At 51.6% G+C, this 18,849-nt stretch overlaps 1 protein-coding gene across 1 annotated transcript; it reads left to right on the top strand.

Annotated features, from left to right (window-relative positions):
- Positions 1-338: 338 nt before the first annotated feature.
- Positions 339-6,557, top strand: SERINC2 (serine incorporator 2). The gene is made up of 10 exons (XM_072355457.1): positions 339-451; positions 3,234-3,395; positions 3,542-3,729; positions 4,057-4,136; positions 4,270-4,407; positions 4,498-4,667; positions 4,748-4,838; positions 4,910-5,045; positions 5,231-5,440; positions 5,955-6,557. Exons 1-10 carry the CDS (start codon positions 413-415, stop codon positions 6,091-6,093), a joined length of 1,353 nt encoding a protein of 450 aa, XP_072211558.1. The 5' UTR covers positions 339-412; the 3' UTR covers positions 6,094-6,557.
- Positions 6,558-18,849: the final 12,292 nt, after the last annotated feature.

Genomic DNA, 18,849 nt, shown 5'->3' on the forward strand with positions numbered 1-18,849 from the left:
TTCTTCTCTTCTCTTCTCTTCTCTTCTCTTCTCTTCTCTTCTCTTCTCTTCTCTTCTCTTCTCTTCTCTTCTCTTCTCTTCTCTCTTCTCTTCTCTTTCCTCTTCCATTTTCCTTTACCTTTTCTCCTCGTCTTCTCTCTTTCTCTTCCTTTTTCACTTCCTTTTTCTTTTCTCTTTCTCTTCCTTTTTCTACTCCAATCTTTCCCTCCCATTTTCACATCCAACACTTCCACTTCCACCACCCCCAGCCCACCCTGACAGCAGCTCCCCGCACCCCTCAGCCCCGATAGATCCCCTCCCCTCCCCTCCCGGCCCCGCCCCGCCCCGCCCCGCTCTGCCTCCGCCCCTCCAGGAGCCGCCTCCCCCTCCCCCAACCTCAGGGTCCGCCCCGGGGCGGTGGAGGGGCCGCACTATGGGGGCCTGCCTGGGGGTCTGTTCGCTGCTCAGCTGCGTGAGTGCCTCTGGGGGGATGGGGGATAGTGGGGGGAGGTGGGGGCTGCGCTGGCTCCGAGAGCTGAGGTTGGGAGGGGGAAGTCCGGGTTGGGGGTGGGGGTGTACTTGGAAGAGGTGGGGGCGACCGGCGGATGCGATCCGATGCAGCCGACGAGAGGCAGGGGAACTCCAGAGGGATGCCCCGCTTTGTACCCTGGAGGATGAGGGAACCCCCTGCGGGGAATGAAGGACTCCGCTGGGGGGTGTTCCCCTTTCTATCCACCAGGATGCCGGGGACCCCCATGGGGATGCAGGAGACAGCTATTGCAGGGCAGCCCACTGGCTGGGTTTGTCCCATGGCTCAGGGGCTCGTTTAGGGAAGGGGGGGAGCCCAGAGTATCGGGAGAAGCCCATAATATTGCGGCACCCCTATGGGATGAAACTCCTGTACTGGGAAAAAGCTGGGCCATCCCTTGCACACACCTCTAGGCAGGATTGGGGCTGTCCCAGGGGGTCGGTGGGTTCAGGGCATCACAAGAGGAGTTGCAGCCCCCAATACTCGGGGGGATGGGAGTGTGGCTGATCCTGCTACGTGGGTGCCGTGCTGGTGACACAGATGGGTGCTCCCGATGCCGTGCCCATGACGCACAGCCAGGGCAGGGCTGGGAAACCTCCCCCCCCGAATGGGTGCTGCTTTCACAACTCCTGCTTCCTAGTTTCAGAGGTGGAACTGTCATAACGTATGTCCTGAATGCGGGATGTTCCGTGTGTCAGGAGTGTGGCTGATAACCTGTAAAGCTTTATGGGCACATGTTGGAAAAGCCAGGAGTGGGATTTCCACAGGCAGCGTATGGTGCTGACCCTAAATATGGACTTTTTTCCCCTCCAAATAAAGCATTTTGGCCCAGGCTGTAGGGACAAGGTAGATTCATGTGTTTATAAGGTCCATATAGGTTTAGGACCCTGCATTTCACATTGCTGTCAGTATGGCCATGGGGCAATGCTGGCACCTGCGAGTTGCCCACTTCCTGAACCCACACTGACCTCATGGTTTGGTACTGATTAACCTGCAGGGTCATTCATTTAATAGGAGATAACCATCGGTTGCTTGGCATTGCTTTGGGTTGACTCAGTCTGTGCAGCCTCAGGGGTACTGGGGTAAGGGCAGCCAGAAAGAAGAGGTGTTGGGTTGTTGTTGCTATTAGTGTTGTTGTCGGGTTGTTACTGAGTGGTGGGTTGTTGGGTTGCTGTTGGTTTAGGACCTTGCAGACTGTTTTGTGCTGTTTGTGCTCCCTGAGCTGTCGTTCCATGTGATCCACGCAGGCAGCACCAAGCTCTATTCAATGAGGAAGTCAACAGTGAAACCAGAGGGATTAATCTTTAATCTGCGACAGCAGAAACCTGACGCTTCCCCATCAACACGCCACCTCCGTGCTGTGGCTGGTTCCCTTGACGTGCTTTTTCCATCCTGCAGGATGCTGCCCTGCTCCCTTGGATGTGGGCTCCTTAAAACCTCATACGTGCAGCGTACTGATGTACCCATCCCAGGGAAAAGCCAGTTTAGGGTCATGTCTTAGTGGACATGGGGGGTGATGGGTTGCTGGTTGGACTTGGTGATGGTAAATGTCTTTTCCAACTGTAATAACACTGTGAAAATAGGGTGTCTGAGGTCGTGCCTCCTGCCTGTCTTCAGAAATGCTCTCATGGGATGCCCAGCTGTGTTCCCATAAGCAAGTGCATCTCCTGGCCTTGCCCATCTTTCTCCCTTTTTCCTTCTCTACCCTTGCTCTTGCTGCTTGATTTCTTCTTAAAGCAGCTGTGGGTGCTGGGGATGTGCACCAGCTGTGGTTTTCATGTTAAAGGTGCCTTCACAGAACTTGCAGAGCTCACAATGCCCAAAAAGCTTCAACGTTAGGAAGTGATGGCAAGTGACCTCCACATTCAGCAGAACAAACCATGTTTGATAGGCAGAAAGAGCAACTGAAAGGGAAGAAAAGGAGCTTTGCAAGCAAAATAAATCAATGCTGTGAGCTTACAGATAGAAGGAAAGCAGCTCAATGAGGACCAGAGAGGGGGACAAATGGGGAGATACAGTCTTGGGTCCTTGGAGGCACCTTGCTTTGGTGCTGGGATGGTGGTGATGCTCCCACCTTAGTAATTGAAGAGAGACACACCATTCCCATTTTCATCTCAGATATTTAACTCAGGACCTTTCACTTATATGGCACAGGAGAAGGTCAGTGGTCCAGAGATGTTTCTTAAAGTGGTTTCTAATGTTATTTATTCTCCATCTTTACACTCTTTTAGGAAATAGGGGTTTTGGACGTGGCCTCACAGCACCATGGGGGTTATGAAGGCTGAAAATAGTCCCCATCCTGAACAGTCACATTCAGAGCAGGATGTGGTGGCCAGGGCTGGTTGCTGACCCTCTCCTACCCCATAACCATAATTACAGCCTGTTTTAATGCAAAACCCTTTGGTTATTCTTCCTCTAAGGCAAGGAAGAATGGCTGTTTGGGTGCTGTTTGGAGCTCTCCCAAACCTTGCAGATGTTAAATAGGTGCATGAGTATCCCAATTATTGGACAATCCAATGGGAACAACACTTAGAGGAGCAATGAAGTCAAACTTGGATCAGGGATTCAAGCAGCATCTCCCCACTGCTCCTTCCACTGTGGTTTGTAGTACCCAGGGATCTGGGCAAGCCAGGACTTATAGGGATACTGTGCCTCAGTTTTCCCCATCTGTAAAATGAGTCCATCCCACACCCCCTTCCCACTTATCTCTGGGCTCTCATTGCAGGTGTCCTGCCTGTGTGGATCAGCACCATGCCTGCTCTGCGGCTGCTGCCCTTCAACCAGGAACTCCACCATCTCCCGTCTGCTCTTCACCTTCTTCCTCTTCCTTGGTACTCTCATCTCCATCATAATGATCATCCCTGGTGTGGAGAAGGAGCTGCACAAGGTAATGCTGCTGCCTTCAGGGCGATGGCTGGACTCGATGGAAGGGGTTAACTCAGGATGGTTGCATGGAGCTCTTTCAGAGATGTGAATTTTTTGGGACATGTTGTTGCATCTGATGCTTTTTTCCCCATCTCCTCATCCTTGCAGCTCCCGGGTTTCTGCAGGGGCAGTGACTCAGTGCTGGGGGTCCAAGCTAACGTTGACTGCAGTGGTTTCCTGGGCCATAAGGCCGTGTACCGCATGGGCTTTGCCACAGCTGCCTTCTTCTTCCTCTTTGCTGTGCTGATGGTGTGTGTGCGCAGCAGCAAGGACCCACGAGCTGCCATACAGAACGGGTGAGTGTGTCCCCCATGCTTGGCTGGAAGCTTAAATGGTAATGGCTTCCATCCTTTTTTGCCTTGTTTTGGGTACGGGGTAAAGTAGAAGGGCAGTTTGAGCTCACTCTTAGGTCTTGAGGTCCTCTGACTTGTGCTCTACAAATGTGTGCAATGTGCTGTTGTGGTGTGTGCAATGTGCTGGGGAATTTGAAGTGTCTGGTGGGCATCCCTGACACTGCTTCCCATGGGGTGCCCCTGGTCCTATCCAAGGAGCCGAGCATCCCTGGTGTTGGGAACTGCTGGGGGTTCCCATTTTCATATCCCGATTCCTCTCCCCTTTCTCAGCTTCTGGTTCTTCAAGTTCCTGCTGCTGGTTGGGCTCACTGTGGGGGCCTTCTACATCCCTGATGGCTCCTTTACAACAGGTGAGGGACTGGGGGTGGGCAGGGGTGTGCCCATGGGGTTTGTGCCCTCCATGTCCTCACACTCGGTGCTGCACTGATGCACCCCACACCACTGCAGTCCCATTAATGACCCACTTTCCTCCCTCCACCCAAGTTTGGTTCTACTTCGGCGTGGTTGGCTCCTTCCTCTTCATCCTCATCCAGCTCATCCTCCTCATTGACTTTGCTCACTCCTGGAACCAGCTGTGGTTGCGCTATGCAGGCGAGAGCAATGCCAAGGGCTGGTATGCAGGTGGGTGCTGTGCCTCAGGGGTTCACATGAGGCCAGCTGTGATGCTCGTGGCCCTGCTCCAGCCCTTTCCCTTCTCCCTTTCCTCCTCAGCCCTTTGCACTGTCACCTTCATCTTCTACGCCGCCTCCATCACGGCCATCGCTTTGCTCTATGTCTACTACACCAAACCCCAGGGCTGCACGGAGGGCAAAGTCCTCATCAGCATCAACCTCATCCTCTGCCTCATCATCTCAGCCATATCCATCCTGCCCAAAATCCAGGTGAGGTGGCGGGAGGAAGTGGCTGTGCTGCCTTCTCCTAGTGCAGGACTCAGCTCTGAGCATCTCTGTGTTGTTTGTAGGAAGCCCAGCCACACTCGGGGCTGCTGCAGGCATCTCTCATCACCCTTTACACCATCTTCATCACTTGGTCTGCCCTGGCCAATGTCCCCAGTAAGTACCCTCATTGCCCTGGGGGGTGCATGGGGTCAGGAATGGTACTGACACCTGTGAACACCCCCCAGCCCAGGAGTGTAACCCCACACTGCTGCTGAGAAACAGTACTGGCTCAGCTGCAGCCCCACAGATGCTGACAACATGGTGGGATGCACCGAGCATCGTGGGGCTGGTGGTCTTCATCCTCTGCACGCTCTTCATCAGGTGAGGCCGTGACAATGCCATTGTGGTCTGCAACACTGGGACTCCGCAGGGTCCTGCACACAACTTTTAGGATGTCAGGAGGAGTTGCATGAGCTGTATCCCCCAAAGTGCTCTGCTGCCTCAGGGACACCCTGTAGGGCAACCCCTTCCCTGACTGATCTGCCCATCCATCTGTTTGCTCTCAGCATCCGCTCCTCAGACCATACCCAGGTCAATAAGCTGATGCTGACGGAGGAGAGCGGAGCTGGAGCTGGGACTGAGGCAGCAGCAGAGAGTGGGGTGCACCGTGCCTATGACAACGAGCAGGAGGGTGTCGCCTACAGCTACAGCTTCTTCCATCTCTGCCTCTTCCTTGCTGCCCTCTACATCATGATGACCCTCACCAACTGGTACAGGTGGGCAGCACTTCTGGGGACTGGTTATGACCCTGTCCTCTGTTCCTTCCTTCTAAGGGATTATTACTGTTCTTGGGCTGGACACAGGTGCTGCAGTGGGTCTGTATGTGAGCAAACTGAGTAACCCATCAACATTCATTATTTGGAGGCATTCAAGCGCCCAATGGATGCACTCTGGTTGGGTCTGAGTTCACTGGGGTACCCTCTTGCAGCATTCCTTCAGCTTGCAGCATTCCCCATAAGCTTACAGCACTCCCCATGAGCTTGTGGCATACCCCCTCAACTTGCAGCATCCCCTCTGCTGCAGTATTCCCCATCAGCTTGCAGTATCCCCCCATTTGCAACATCCCTGCTCTGTTTGCAGCCCTCCCTCTCTTCTTGCAGCATCCTCTCTGTGCTTGCAGGATACCCTTCAGCATGCAGCATCTCCCTTTGCTCACAGCTGCAGCACCAGGGTCTCATCCCCCAGCATACAGCACAGACCTGAGTGCCCCCCTCTCATTTGCTGTTCCAGGCCCGATGACAGCCTGCAGGTGCTGCACAGTCCCTGGACGGCCGTGTGGGTGAAGATCAGCTCCAGCTGGGCTGGGCTGCTGCTCTACTTGTGGACATTGGTGGCCCCCCTGGTGCTGCCGGATCGGGATTTCAGCTGAGCACTGCTTCAAGGTCCCCTCCTTGCCCAGTGCCTTACACCTAGACTTGAGTTTTGCACGTGGGTTTGTGCCTTCTTGCACGTTTTCCATTATAATTTAAAAGGGATAAAGTGCCAAGCAGGGACAATCAGCAAGAGAGCTGAGAATGACTTGATGATGGCTGTGAAGCTCTTCTGCCCTCTGTGCTTGTCTAGTGCCTTCAGCAGCGCCTCCAGCTCCTCCTCTTTCAGTGTTTGGAGGGGAGTTGCACAGGCTGTTCTTGCCTGGCTTGGTGCTCTGGGACTGTGGTACCTTTTGGGTGGTGACAAGGAACCAGAACCTGCCACCAGGCACGTCCCCAGGGAGCCCTGAGGACAGACATGCTGGGGGCTGAGTGTTGCTTGTGCCCCCCAAGCTTTGGTGGCTGGGTGGCTCCTGCAGGGCTCCTCCTGCCTCCTGAATAAAGATCTGTTTGGAAAAAGCCCAGACACCCTCGTGTCTTCTTGGAATCTCTCATCATGTGTGTTGGTGCACATTGGGGCATCACCTGCATTGTGCGTGCTGCATGCTTCACTTTGTATCCTGCACCCTTTGGTCTGCATCTTGCATCCTTCCTTCTGCATCCCGGAACCCTTCAGTCTGCACTGTGCACCCTGCAGCCTGCATCTTCCATCCTGCACCTTGCAGTCTTCATCCTGCAGCCCACGTCCTTCATCCCTGCATCTTTCATCTTGCATTCTGCATCCTTCCTCCTGCATCCCAACATCCTTAAGTCTGCATTGCACACCCTGCAGCCCACGTCTTCCATCCTGCACTTTGCAGTCTTCATCCTGGATCCTTCACCTTGTGTCTTGCATCCTTCATCCTCTGCCCTAGCATCCTTCATTCTGCATCCTAGCATCCCACATGTCACTTTCTGCATCCCTCATCTTACATCTTGCAACCTGCAGCCTTGCATCTTTCATCCTTGGATCCTTCATTCTCCATCTGAGCATCCTTCATCCTGCATCCTACGTCCTTATAGCCTTCATCCTGCATCACCCATCCTTGCATCCGGCACCCTGCACGCTCCACCCTGCATCCTTCATCCTACGTCTTGCATCCTGCATCCTTCTCCCCAGCACTTGCACATTGCGGGGTCCCGTTGGTAGCCACGAGGTGGTGCTGGCGGCACGCGCCCCGCGTCCTTCTACAGCTGCAACCCTTCAACATGCATCCTGCACCTCTTACCAGGCCTCCTGCACCCTCCATCCTGCATCCTTCACCCAACACCTTGCACCCTTCATCCCTGCGCTGTGTGTTCTGCACTCTGCATCCTTCATCCTGCGTTATACACTCTGCACCCTTCCCCTTGCATCCTGCACTTTGTGTTATCCATCCTGCAGCTTGCATGCTGTGTTCTGCACCCTGCATCATGAGTTGGGCAGGCTGCACCTTTTGTCCTTCACCCTGCACCCTCAAGTCTGCACTGTGCACCCTGCAGCCTGCATCTTTCATCCTGCACTGTACAGTCTGCGTCCTGCATCACCCATCCTGCAACCTCACCATGCACAACACATCCTGCACCCTTTACCTCATGTCCTGCATCCTGCACCATGTCATGCATCCTTCATCCTACACCCTTCACAAATCATCCTGCACCCCATACATTGTCCTGCACCCCAACATCCTTCGCCCTGCACCTTTCAAAGTACATCCTGCACCCTTTGTCCTGCACCCTGAACTGTATATGCTGCACCCTGCACCCTTCACCTTGCATTCTGCACCATGTTGTGCATCCTTCACCCTACACCCTTCATCCTTCACCACACATCCTGCACCCTGTGCTTTGCCACCTGCACTCTGAAAGCTTTCTGCATCCCCCAGGTGTGCTGGGCTGTGTGAGCAGAGCTGGGCTGTGTGAGCAGAGCTGGGCTGTGCTCCTTGGTCAGCAATGGGGGCAGGTGAGCTCCTCCAGCTCCCAGCTGGGTTGTGATGTGCCTTATGTGTGTCCCCATGTGTACCACAGGCAAGTGTGAATCTGCAGGAATAACTCATCAGCACTGATCATTCCCATGGGTTTTCCTAGGGAGATTTGAATGGCACAAAGCGCTGCTATGGATTTATTCCACTTACGTCTCCTCTCCATTATTTATCACAATACAAACAGGCTCTGCTCTATGTTTTCTTCATGGAACAGTTCTAATTGCTCTAATTACTCCAATTCACCCTCCCTGGGGGGTCACCTCAGAATTACGACCCGGGGGGCAATGAGAGTAATGTGAGAAACTGAGGAAAACTCTGCAGCTTGCTTCAGCAAAGGTAGCTGTGATTGCTGCCTTGCTAAATTCAATGGGGTGGAATAAATCAGAGCAGGGGCAGGGCTAAAATCCCACAGGGGTGTCACCCTCCTTTGGGTCACAGAGGAGTAGGGAACCTCAGTGACATCACCTGAAGGCTGGAGGGGCCCTCATGCCCACGGGGTCCCAAGCAGAGCCCCTGCAGCAGTGATTTATTCTGTGCAGTGCGTGCTCTCTCCTGGCTTTATTTTATTCATGGGATTAACACATCGGGCAGCAGCCTGCCTGGCTTTTGCTCTGAAGAGGAGGGGAAAGCATTTCCATAATTCATTTAAATGAGGCACCCGGGGAAATCCAAATTGGACTTCCAGTGTGTTCACGGTGCCACGCAGAGCCCCGCGATCCGCAGCCGGAGCCATTAATGCCTCCCAGATGGACCACAGAACATCTATAATTGATAGCGGAGCAAGCCATGGCCCAGCAGCCTCCAAAGCAAACAGCTCCTGCTTCTGAGCAGCTCCTGCACCCCACATCCCTGAGGCAGGGATTTATTTTGGGCCACCTTTTCCCAAGAAGCCCAATGGAGCATCCAGGGGTGCACTGGGGTGAGAGCAGCAGGAGGAGGAACCCAGAGATACATTAAATCACAGCTCTTTTCTGGCCTCGGGGGTGAGGGGTGGTGGTCAGAATGATGGGGTTTGCATCAGCCCCTTTTTGCTGCTGCATTGGATGTTCTCCAATGCAGAAGGCAGCAGTTTTGGGGCCAGTGACAGCCCACATGCTGCACATCCCCCTGCTGATCCCTGTGCTGCTTCTGTACCTCCAGCATCGCTTTGAAGAGCGCAGAAAGGATGAGAAGGAAGACAGGGAAAAAAAAAATCAAGCTTGAACCCTGCTGCTAAAGCAACATCTGTATCTATAAATACCAGCGTGAGCAGGAACAGGCTGTAACTCCTGCAGCTCCTGAAGGCAGCAGAGCCGCCTCGCCCCAGCTAACCTCCTTCCAGCACATGCTCCTGTAATGCACACGAGTCACTGCTGCACAAAAAAAGGCCCTTTAGCTCACTGTTACCTGCTTATGGCTTTCCCAAAGCTCCCATGTCCCACATCCCCTCCCTGTGACGCACTGTCCCCCAGCCTATGGTTGCCCCTTAGGGCGGGGTGGGCTGAGCTTCACCCCGTGCACACACTTTGCTGATGTTTGGACCAGTGTTGGGTCTGTGCTGATGGTGTCAAGCTGAAGCTTTCTGCATCCCAAACTCCAGGCTTAAGTTCTGGAGACATACAGCCAGCCTTGGATGACCCAAATCAGACAACACTGAGGTCATGAGGGGGTGATGAGCTTGCTGGGACCCATCCATTCCCCACGTACTGTTTGAGTGAGGGAACACACATCACATAAACCCATCTTCATCCCTCCTCCATGGCAGGAGGCAGCACAACACATGCCCTGCACTTATGGACATTTCCTTTCTGATTTCCAGCTATAAAATACCTTCCTCCAGCCAAACCCCTGCCCCTCTGCCTGTCTGAGCTACCTGGCTTTCTATGGTGCTGCTTTTGAGATGCTTTTTGTCCACACAGCACCGCTGTTGTGCTTTATTTCCAATATGATCTATGCTTTCTGTGTTTGGATGTGGGCCATGAGCATCCTCTCCAGCCTGGGGCTGAGCACAGCATCATTTGGCTCAAGGAAGAGGGGCTGAGCTCTCCCAGCTCAAAATATCCCTTTGGGGCTGAACAACGAGTGGAGACATTTGCTTTAACAGACGCTTGCACCTTTAGCTCTATCATTCAGCTGGGTCCCATTTGCAGGGTGTTTTTTTGTTCTTTTTGGCTCTTTTCCACCCAAAATGCCGGCAGAGAAACAACACATCACATCCCAGCCTTGCAGAGCCTGGGCTGCCTCCAGATCCTGGAGAAATCCCATCCTAGAGCATCATCCCCTGCTGCCCGGCACATAGGGCTGCTCCAGGTGTCTATGCTGACAGAGCTGGGTGCTCCAACATCATTCTGTTCCATGGAGTTTCCTTGGAGGCAGCTCTGAGGCTTTTTCCCTTATTTCCCTACCCTTTTTTCTTTTAATTCCTTGTCCTCCCTTTGTCAGCCCCTCCTGTCTCTGCAGATGGGGATGTGATGTGTGCCCCATGAGTGCCACCCCTAATGGCATCAACGTGGTCATGAATGAGGGAAATTAATGCCACAAAGCAAACATTGTCCTCCATTCCACACTCATGACACCAGAGAACTGCAATGCAAGAAACCAATTGCTCATCTCAGTATTCAGAAAGCAGGAATCCTCCCTGCCTGCTTGCAGAGGGCCCTGCACCCTCTGCTGGGGCTGCATCTGGGATGTGCATGCAGGCTGCAGCTGGGTGCTTCCAGAACCTTGTAGTTCAATCCCTGCACACTTGCACTAATAGATGGCTTTTTCTGCACTGAAAAGTCTCTGCTGTTGCTCTGGAGAGAAGCTGCAGGTTATGGTGCATGGCAGTGCCCACTGCTACCTGGATTTGCAAAAGGATTTAAGGGCTTAGCTCCTGCTGGTCAGGCACCCAAAAGTGCCCTTGAGGGCTTGGGCAGGAGGACTGATGTGCAACTTGGCAATCTCATTTAGTTGCTTGCAATGGAAACAGCTGGGACCTGAGGACAGAAGTGGTTTCCCTTCACAGCTCTGCACAGTATGATGCCCGTGGGTGCTACAGTGAGCTGGGACCTGGTGCTGATAGCTTTGCATTGGTATTCCTTAGTGGCAGCTTGAATCGTGGAATGGAATGAAATGAAATGGAGTAGAGTAGAGTAGAGTAGAGTAGAGTAGAGTAGAGTAGAGTAGAGTAGAGTAGAGTAGAGTAGAGTAGAGTAGAGTGGAGTAGGGTAGAATAGAATGGAATAGAATATCCCCAGTTGGATGGGACCCACAAAGACTATTATGTCCAACACTTGGTTCCAAACAGGACTACCCAAAATCTCAGCCGTATGCCTGACAGCTTTGCCTTCTCTATTTTGGGATGAGACTTTTAGTCAAATTGCCAAAAACCCACTGAACACACTTTGTGTGCTGGAGATCATGAAGGCCCCCAGATGTCTGCTGTTGGGGCCTGACCCTGCAGGGCCTGAGCAAGTAGGAGAAACAATGAAAAGAAACAATGAAAGGAGAAGGAGAAGGAAAGGAAAGAGGAAAAGAAAGAGGAAAGGAAAGAGGAGAGGGGAGGGGAAGGGAGGAGAAGAGAAGAGAAGAGAAGAGAAGAGAAGAGAAGAGAAGAGAAGAGAAGAGAAGAGAAGAGAAGAGAAGAGAAGAGAAGAGAAGAGAAGAGAAGAGAAGAGAAGAGAAGAGAAGAGAAGAGAAGAGAAGAGAAGAGAAGAGAAGAGAAGAGAAGAGATAATCAGTGTCACAGCCTTTTTTGACTTCCTAGGAAATCTGACTAAAAGATCTCCTTTGTTCACCACATATTTTCATGCTCTAAAGCACTTTGAATGTAAAATTTTTGAGGGTGAATCATATTTTTGCTTTAAATAAAACTCCTTCCATACTGCAGAATGTGTTTGTCATTGACTGTGTGACTTGTGTGATTGAGCAATTGTTAGAAGGAATGAAGAAGCCAGTAATTACCCTGAAACTCCAAGGTGTCCTTTATTGAGGAAGCTGCCTGCATATCCTAGCATCAGCTCTGTGACTGATAGGGCAAAGATTGTGGCTTTCCACAGCCTTCAGGGCTCTCAGACATGGATTAATTTAATCACAGCCTATCATCCCTCACATCCCAGAATACAGGTATAATTTGCCCCTCTACTGTGCTGAAGCTCAAGCACGAAGCTCACACAGCCCTGAGTACATAGCACAGCCAAAACCAGAACTGAAGTGTCTTTGAGAACACTAAATGGGATATGAGATGTAATCCTGGTGGCCAGCAGACCTCAGAGAGCAGGGATTTTCCATGGACACCTGCTGGGGAGATGGAAAGAGCAATGTGGGGATCTCCCAACATCTTGTGCAGACGGACAGACAGATGTTGTGCACAGTCCAGGCTCCATTTTCATGGCTGTCCCATGAGACAAGTGGAAAAGAAAGCCAAAAATATCTCTGTTTGCTGATGGAGGGAGCATAGTGTTTGCATGGGGGACATCTGGAGCAGCAAACAAAGCCTGTGCTCCCTGGGGGGAGAGCGATCTGTGCCAGTCCGTGCCGTGTTATGCTGTGGAAGGAGAGGTCATGGGGACCCGCTGGAGGGAATGGAGATCGTCTCCAAGGAAAGAGAGTGACAGCAAATGACTGGGGACTGCTGAGGGCTTGGTAGCTCCTCACTGCTTTGGGATGGCATCTGGAGCTCATTTTGTCTGGTGAAGAGGAGTCCAAGATGGGACCAGCTCATTCAAAGGCACAGTAAAATGATAAGTGGTGGAGCCCAGTACTTCTTTCTGCTGGTGGAAGGCGCAACAGATCAATGGACACAGGGTTGGGAGGTTTGGAGGTCCTTCACGGGGGGACTGATGGGAACAGCTCCATACCAGGGCACTATCAAGGCTTGGTTGGACAAAACCATAGGTATTCTGTGCTGGTGAATGTGATGATCCTGCTCCACAGCAAATAAAAGACTGAAGATCTCCTAATCCCCCTCAGCCAGTGGACTGGGGGAGGACACAAGGACCTATCCAGGAGGGTGATGGACATAGAAGGATTCATAGAATCATAGAATCATGGAATGGTTTGGGAAGGGAGGAAAGGGAAGGAAGCTGTAAGATCCTCTAGTCCCAACCCCTGCTGTCTGCAGGGATACGTCCCACTAGGTCTGCTAATTCACAGCCCCATCCAGCCTGGCCTTGAACACCTCAGAGGTGGTGCAAACACAATGTGTTCCAGCATCTCACCACTCTCATAGTGAATAACTTCTTCCTAATATCTAGTCTGAGAACCCATAAAAGACACATAATGGCAAACAGAAATCTCCTTTTCACTCACCTCCTCACAGCCCCCAGGCTCTGCAGGCACTCAGGATTTTGCCACCATCCTTCCTGGGTTGTCTTCGAGGAGATGTGGCCCTGCCATGGGTCCTGCATGACGTGGGTGTCCCCCACATCCCTTGGGATGCTGCCGTGCCCCACACAATGCCTCATTACTCCTTCCAAATGACATCCTGGTTGTTTCCCTCTGGTTTACTCTGCCTTTTGTCACTGACATATTTGCAAGATACTAATGACTCCCATTTGGGGTTATTCTTGGAGTGAGACTTCCAGAGAGAGCCCAGACCTCAGAGGTGGCTGTGCCAGCACCACGCCATCACCAGAGAGGAAATGGAGCAGAACCTACTCCTTTTAACAAGCTATTGGAAAAGCAGTTATTTCTACCCATGATATTATTCCCCCTGCTTCTTTCTACTCCTCAAGGGACCATTCTGCCGTGCCGTAGGACAACTGCAGCCTGGAGAAGGCTGCATTTGGGGAAGGCATGTGCATTTGGGTAACCCTCTAAACTTTTCCCTTCTCTGTTACAACAACAGCTTTCCTCATGGCAGAGCACAGACCAAGAGATGCATGGAGATGCAGGGGATTCTATTTGGCTCCTAAAGGTGTCTCTTTTCTCTGGCATCCTGCTCCAAGATTGCCCTGTGGAGGGGACAAGGAACAACGTGCACAGCTATTTTGCCAAAAAAGGAACCAAAAAGCACGTGTCCCTGTACTGTCCTTCACCATATATCTCTTTTTCTCCCCATTTTGCTCTGCCCACGTGCAATCTGCCTTTCCACAAACTGCTTTTTCATGAAGCCTCTGGGGGAATGGTGAGGGAGCTGCTCTGGCTTATGCACGTGCTGAGGTCCTCGCTTATGGCTGGGTTAAAACCTTTGCTGTTCCTTTTCCTTTATCCATTCCCCACATCCTCCAGTGGGACTGGGGAACCTTTCCAGACCGTGAGGAATTTTCCACCTAAACACCATTCTGACCTACAACTTTTCTTTTTTTTTTCCTGTTGAAAACACATAAAAAGCAAATAAATACAACCTTGAGCTCTTAGCTTCCAAAACAAGAGGGACTTTTACCCTGTTCGGTGAGCATTAGTGAATATTTTTAATCAAAAGCCTTTTCTGCAAATAAGCACCCCTATGATCTGTCCTGAGGGGCCCATCCTTGAGTTTCCAACCCCCTGACGAGGGCAGGGAGCCAGCAGCACATCAGCTTCCTGCAGAGCCTCTCAGCTTCTTCAAACCACCAACACAAAGGAGGGACGCCAAGGAACCCATTGGACTCCGCCAAGCAACACTTGGCTGCCAAGGATGGCTGAAGGCTGAACGCGCTTCTGACGGTGCTGTTGGCAGCTCTGCTTCCCTGGGCTTTGTGGAGCCATCCTTGGAAATGCTGTTGCTGCTTAATAGCAAACATGTGGGCATCCTCACCCCTTCCCCCTCCGGTGCTGGGTTGTGGAGGGGAGTTGGAGAGGATGGTGAGGTTTCATCCCTCCTCCTTGGTGAAGGGGCTTGTCCCAGCATGCAGAATGCATGGGGCTTTCAGCAGATCCCCTGTGGCCTTGACGCCAAGCTGGCAGGTAAAGGGACTCCTCCAGGCCAGATGCAAGAGGTTTGGCATCCCATGGCAGGGCTGAGGGCAGCTATCAGTGTAGGGGATGAACCTCTTGAGGCCTCCCTTCACATCTGGTCCCCTGCTTTACCCACTGCTGAGTCCCTTGCCACAGGTCTGGGAACTTCAGTCACAAGGATGGGAAGATTCCCAGAAAGGCTGCTCCCATCCCAATGAGTGCCTCACAGATCCTCTGGCAGTGGGGCCCATGCAGCCATTGCAGCCATCTGAGGTGTGCAACCTGGCCTTGGTCCCAACACACCAGCCCTGGCAGCTCTCATGGGCTGCTCTCCATGGATGAGTCTGGGAAGTTCACGCTGCTGGGTTGTGATGACAGGGGCAGCCTCTAACACATTCCGCCCAATCATTTCTGCCTGTCTGTCCCACTGTGATCCTGATCTTCCTGGCACAAGCTCTGTGAGATGCCACCAGCCCCAGGGGCAGCACGTGGGTCCTTTAACTCCATGGCAAGTTCTCAAAAAGGCAATCTGAGCTCTCAGCCCTTCCTCCATCCACACCAACCCAGTGTCTGTGGTTAGCCAAGCTGTAGAAGTGCCTCCTTATCTTCCTCTTCATACAGGCAACATTCTTGTCCCAGCACACCAACTGCAACACGCTCAATGGATGCATTTCCTGGCAGTATTTGAAGGAGCAGAATTGCAGCTGAGTTCCAGAGATGAATTTGCAAAGAAGGTCCTTAGTGCAGGAGTGGGGTCACAAGTACACCCCACAGATGAGGGAAAACGTTTCTCCTTCCCTGCTTCAGTCTCTCTTTGGCCATCCCAGAGGTCACACAGCAGGACAGAATGCTACAGGGGATGTGTTCCTGCAATGCTGTAAGGCCAGGGAGGGGATAAGGACATCTGGCCATCCACAGAGCATGGATTTGGGATCACAGGAACCTAACCATACCTACATGGAAGCAGAGAGAGTCTCCAGAGCATGAGGGTTTGGTGGTTTCCCTTTGCACGTGTATGCTGCAGAAGAAACAAGGCTTTGGAGCAATAAGAAGGTGGTTGTTTTCAAGACTGAGATATAAGGGCATCTGAGAGGAATCTCAGCTCTTCTCTGAGTATCTGCAGACACCTGGTGCGGCACAGAGTCCCCTATACAGGGAGTCCCCTATAAACACAACATGGCCCTGGGCACAACAGCAGGTGCCTGAAGGCTCTTTTGCATTGTATCCTTAAAAACTTCCATTACACCAGCTCCCCACCTGGAAAACCTTCATACATCCTTTCTCAATGGACTGTTGGGTCCATTTTCTTCAATGTAGTCCTGGCATCCCAAGCTTGAATGACTACCCTGGATGTGGGGCTGTACTTACATGTTATTGCACCATTGTGCAGGGCAGCAGAGAAGATCGCTATGCTCATGTTCAGAACATCTGCAGAACACGCTGGCCATATCCTATAGGAATATAATATGAGATTGATTATTTGATTGGGAGCACAGAGATAAAATATTTAAAAGGTTGTAAAATCTGACCTGACTTGCTGTTTGATTATTGGAAGTGGATTTAAGCCTGGAGTGGCTGATACAAAACCGTAAGTAGCGTAATTAGCAACAAGAGTCAGCGTGATGAGGTTTCATTTAATACTTTGTAATTTGAAACAGAAACTGTTTGTGGTGTCTTCTGGGCTAGAAAAGAAAAGCACAGAGTGTCTGCTTCAGACAGTTTGGGACGGATGTGCTGGATCTGATGGAAGGGAAGGAACAGACTCCAAGGCCTGAAGTCTGTTGATTTCCCCGCTGCTGTTATTTCCAGTTAAAGTGTCATCTCACTTGAATTTGCTATCAAAACGTTTTTAGACAGATTTGGAAACGTACGGAGCTCAGTCCCATCGCTGTCTCTTACACAGTGTGTTCCATGTAAGGTAGAAAAACCCAGCAGTGTGAGCCCTCGTCTTGCAGTTCCCCCTGCAACAGCTGCCAGAAGGGGGATTTTTTTCACAGGCTTTTTATTTTCTGGAGGAAGAGCCCATCAGCAAACCCAGCACACCAACATGTGCTACTCCAGGTGACCTTGGCCACTGCAGTGCTTTCCATCCAGAATGATTCCATATCTTAAGAGGAAGAACAGGGATTCCCATCTCCGGTGGCTTCTGCAGGGAGATTAATTGGAGCTAATGAAGAAAAGAAATGTTGAGCAGTTCCCTCTGAAGACAGTGGAGCTCTTCTAAAAGGCAATTCATCTCCCGGCATGTCCTTCCAGGCTGGGTAGATGAGTCCCCATCTGGAGGTGCCTGCTGGTCCCTTACAGGCTAACCAGGGAGTTAAGGTGATATTTAGAGATTAAAGCTAGCTCAGATGGCTCTCACTGCCAGGGTGTTTCTGTGTTACAAGATTTGGCACATGGATTGTGTGTTTTCCAGTCTCTGTTGTCTCAGAAACCCAAAGCAGGGAGCAGAAATGCACCCAATGCATCACTGTGGGCAGATAAAGGAGAGGGGTGTGATCAGCAACGTCCTGGAGGAGGCTTTCTTAGGAGACATGGGGAGGGTGAAGTGCGTGGCAGGCACTTCTGGAGAGGGAATGAGTGCCTGGAAGAAGGGCTTGTTGAAGTCAGGCTGAATGTGTCTGGGATCCATTTCATTGGGTCAGACTGTGGGTCAAGACTACAAACTTGGACAAAGATAATGGATAATACAAGGGGTCTGGCAAGTGAGGACAAGGTCATCAGAGCAAAACTCATCCAAAACATGCCAGGAAATGCATGTCCTCCATCAGTGAGAGCAGAAAATAGCCCCCATGGAGATGTGGAAGACCTTGGTCAACTGTCATCTGTCCCGTGCTAAAGCACAAAGACCTGGAGGTGGTGCTACCACTGGAAGCAGTCACCAGCAGGAGGAAAACCACTCTGAGTTTTATGCTCTGAGCAGCTTTGCAGCATGGCAAAAATTCTCAGTATCTGTGAGTCACATCAGGACAGCAGCAAGGGTTATGGATGCGGAGCTGTTTGCAGATCTAACAGGGCACTTTCACTTCAGTAATGCTGATTTCTCTGCTGCTCCCCAGCACCCAGAGGATATAATATGTCAAACTGGAGGTGTTTGCAGATGAGAGATAACAACTGTTGAAAAAAAGAAAAAAAGAAATTAAATGCCTTTAGAAAGTGTTAGCTGAGGCGCAGAAACAAAACAGCTGTGGCTGCAACACCTGGGAGCGAGTGTGAACTCGAGGAATGCAGGAGGGAGATAATATCTTGCTGTTTCACCCAGCAACAGCTCCTGGAGGTAAGTTGTCACCCAGCCAGGGAGAAGGAAGCGACCCTTGGAGCTGTAAGAAAGCATGCAGGCAGGTTTCAAGAGGTCTGAATGTGGTCTTGCCAGCCCTTTTATCTGTGCTTTCAGTGCATGTGCTAACATTTGCATTCCCAGGGCAGTTACGCCATCGTTTAACCCTTCTGCTTTGACTCACGTGCTTGCATCCTATCTGTTAGCTGGAGAACCATCATTTCCATTACCCAGACAAAGAACGTGCTGTTTGGGTGGCAGAGGATGCTGTGGCTGCCATGTATGGTGACACAGGACATAGGGTGTCCACCTGGAGCCCCAACATGTGCTACAGACCCAAGGGGACACCTCTGGGGGTGACAACTGCGTTTAGGTGCCACTGTTTGGGGGAATGGCCCAGGCCATAAAGCAAATGTGAAGCTTAAAGTGGGGCTGTGACAGTGACTGTAGGGATAGTTGAGGTGACCAGAGCTCCTTCAGGAGTGCAGGATTTGGAGTGCTCCTTGCAGTCACACTGTCCATCTGAAGGCATTAGCAGATTTTCTCCCTGTTGATACAGAATTAATGCCTTTCCAAAGAGAACTGGCACAGCACATCCAGGCAGGGTCCCTTAAGACAAAAGTGTTCTTTCACTTCTTCCAGGCTGCCCAAATCTGCTCTGTTCAAGACAACCATCCTCCCAAGTGGTTCTCAGC

The sequence above is a fragment of the Excalfactoria chinensis genome, chromosome 22 (assembly GCF_039878825.1).
Source record: "Excalfactoria chinensis isolate bCotChi1 chromosome 22, bCotChi1.hap2, whole genome shotgun sequence".
NCBI lineage: Eukaryota > Metazoa > Chordata > Aves > Galliformes > Phasianidae > Excalfactoria > Excalfactoria chinensis.

Excerpts from the sequence above, each read along its gene's own strand:
- SERINC2 (XM_072355457.1), top strand. The coding sequence starts at position 413 with ATGGGGGCCTGCCTGGGGGTCTGTTCGCTGCTCAGCTGC. Across the intron at positions 3,730-4,056 it reads CGAGCTGCCATACAGAACGG|CTTCTGGTTCTTCAAGTTCC; the intron begins GTGAGTGTGTCC and ends CCCCTTTCTCAG. Across the intron at positions 5,441-5,954 it reads ACCCTCACCAACTGGTACAG|GCCCGATGACAGCCTGCAGG; the intron begins GTGGGCAGCACT and ends TTGCTGTTCCAG.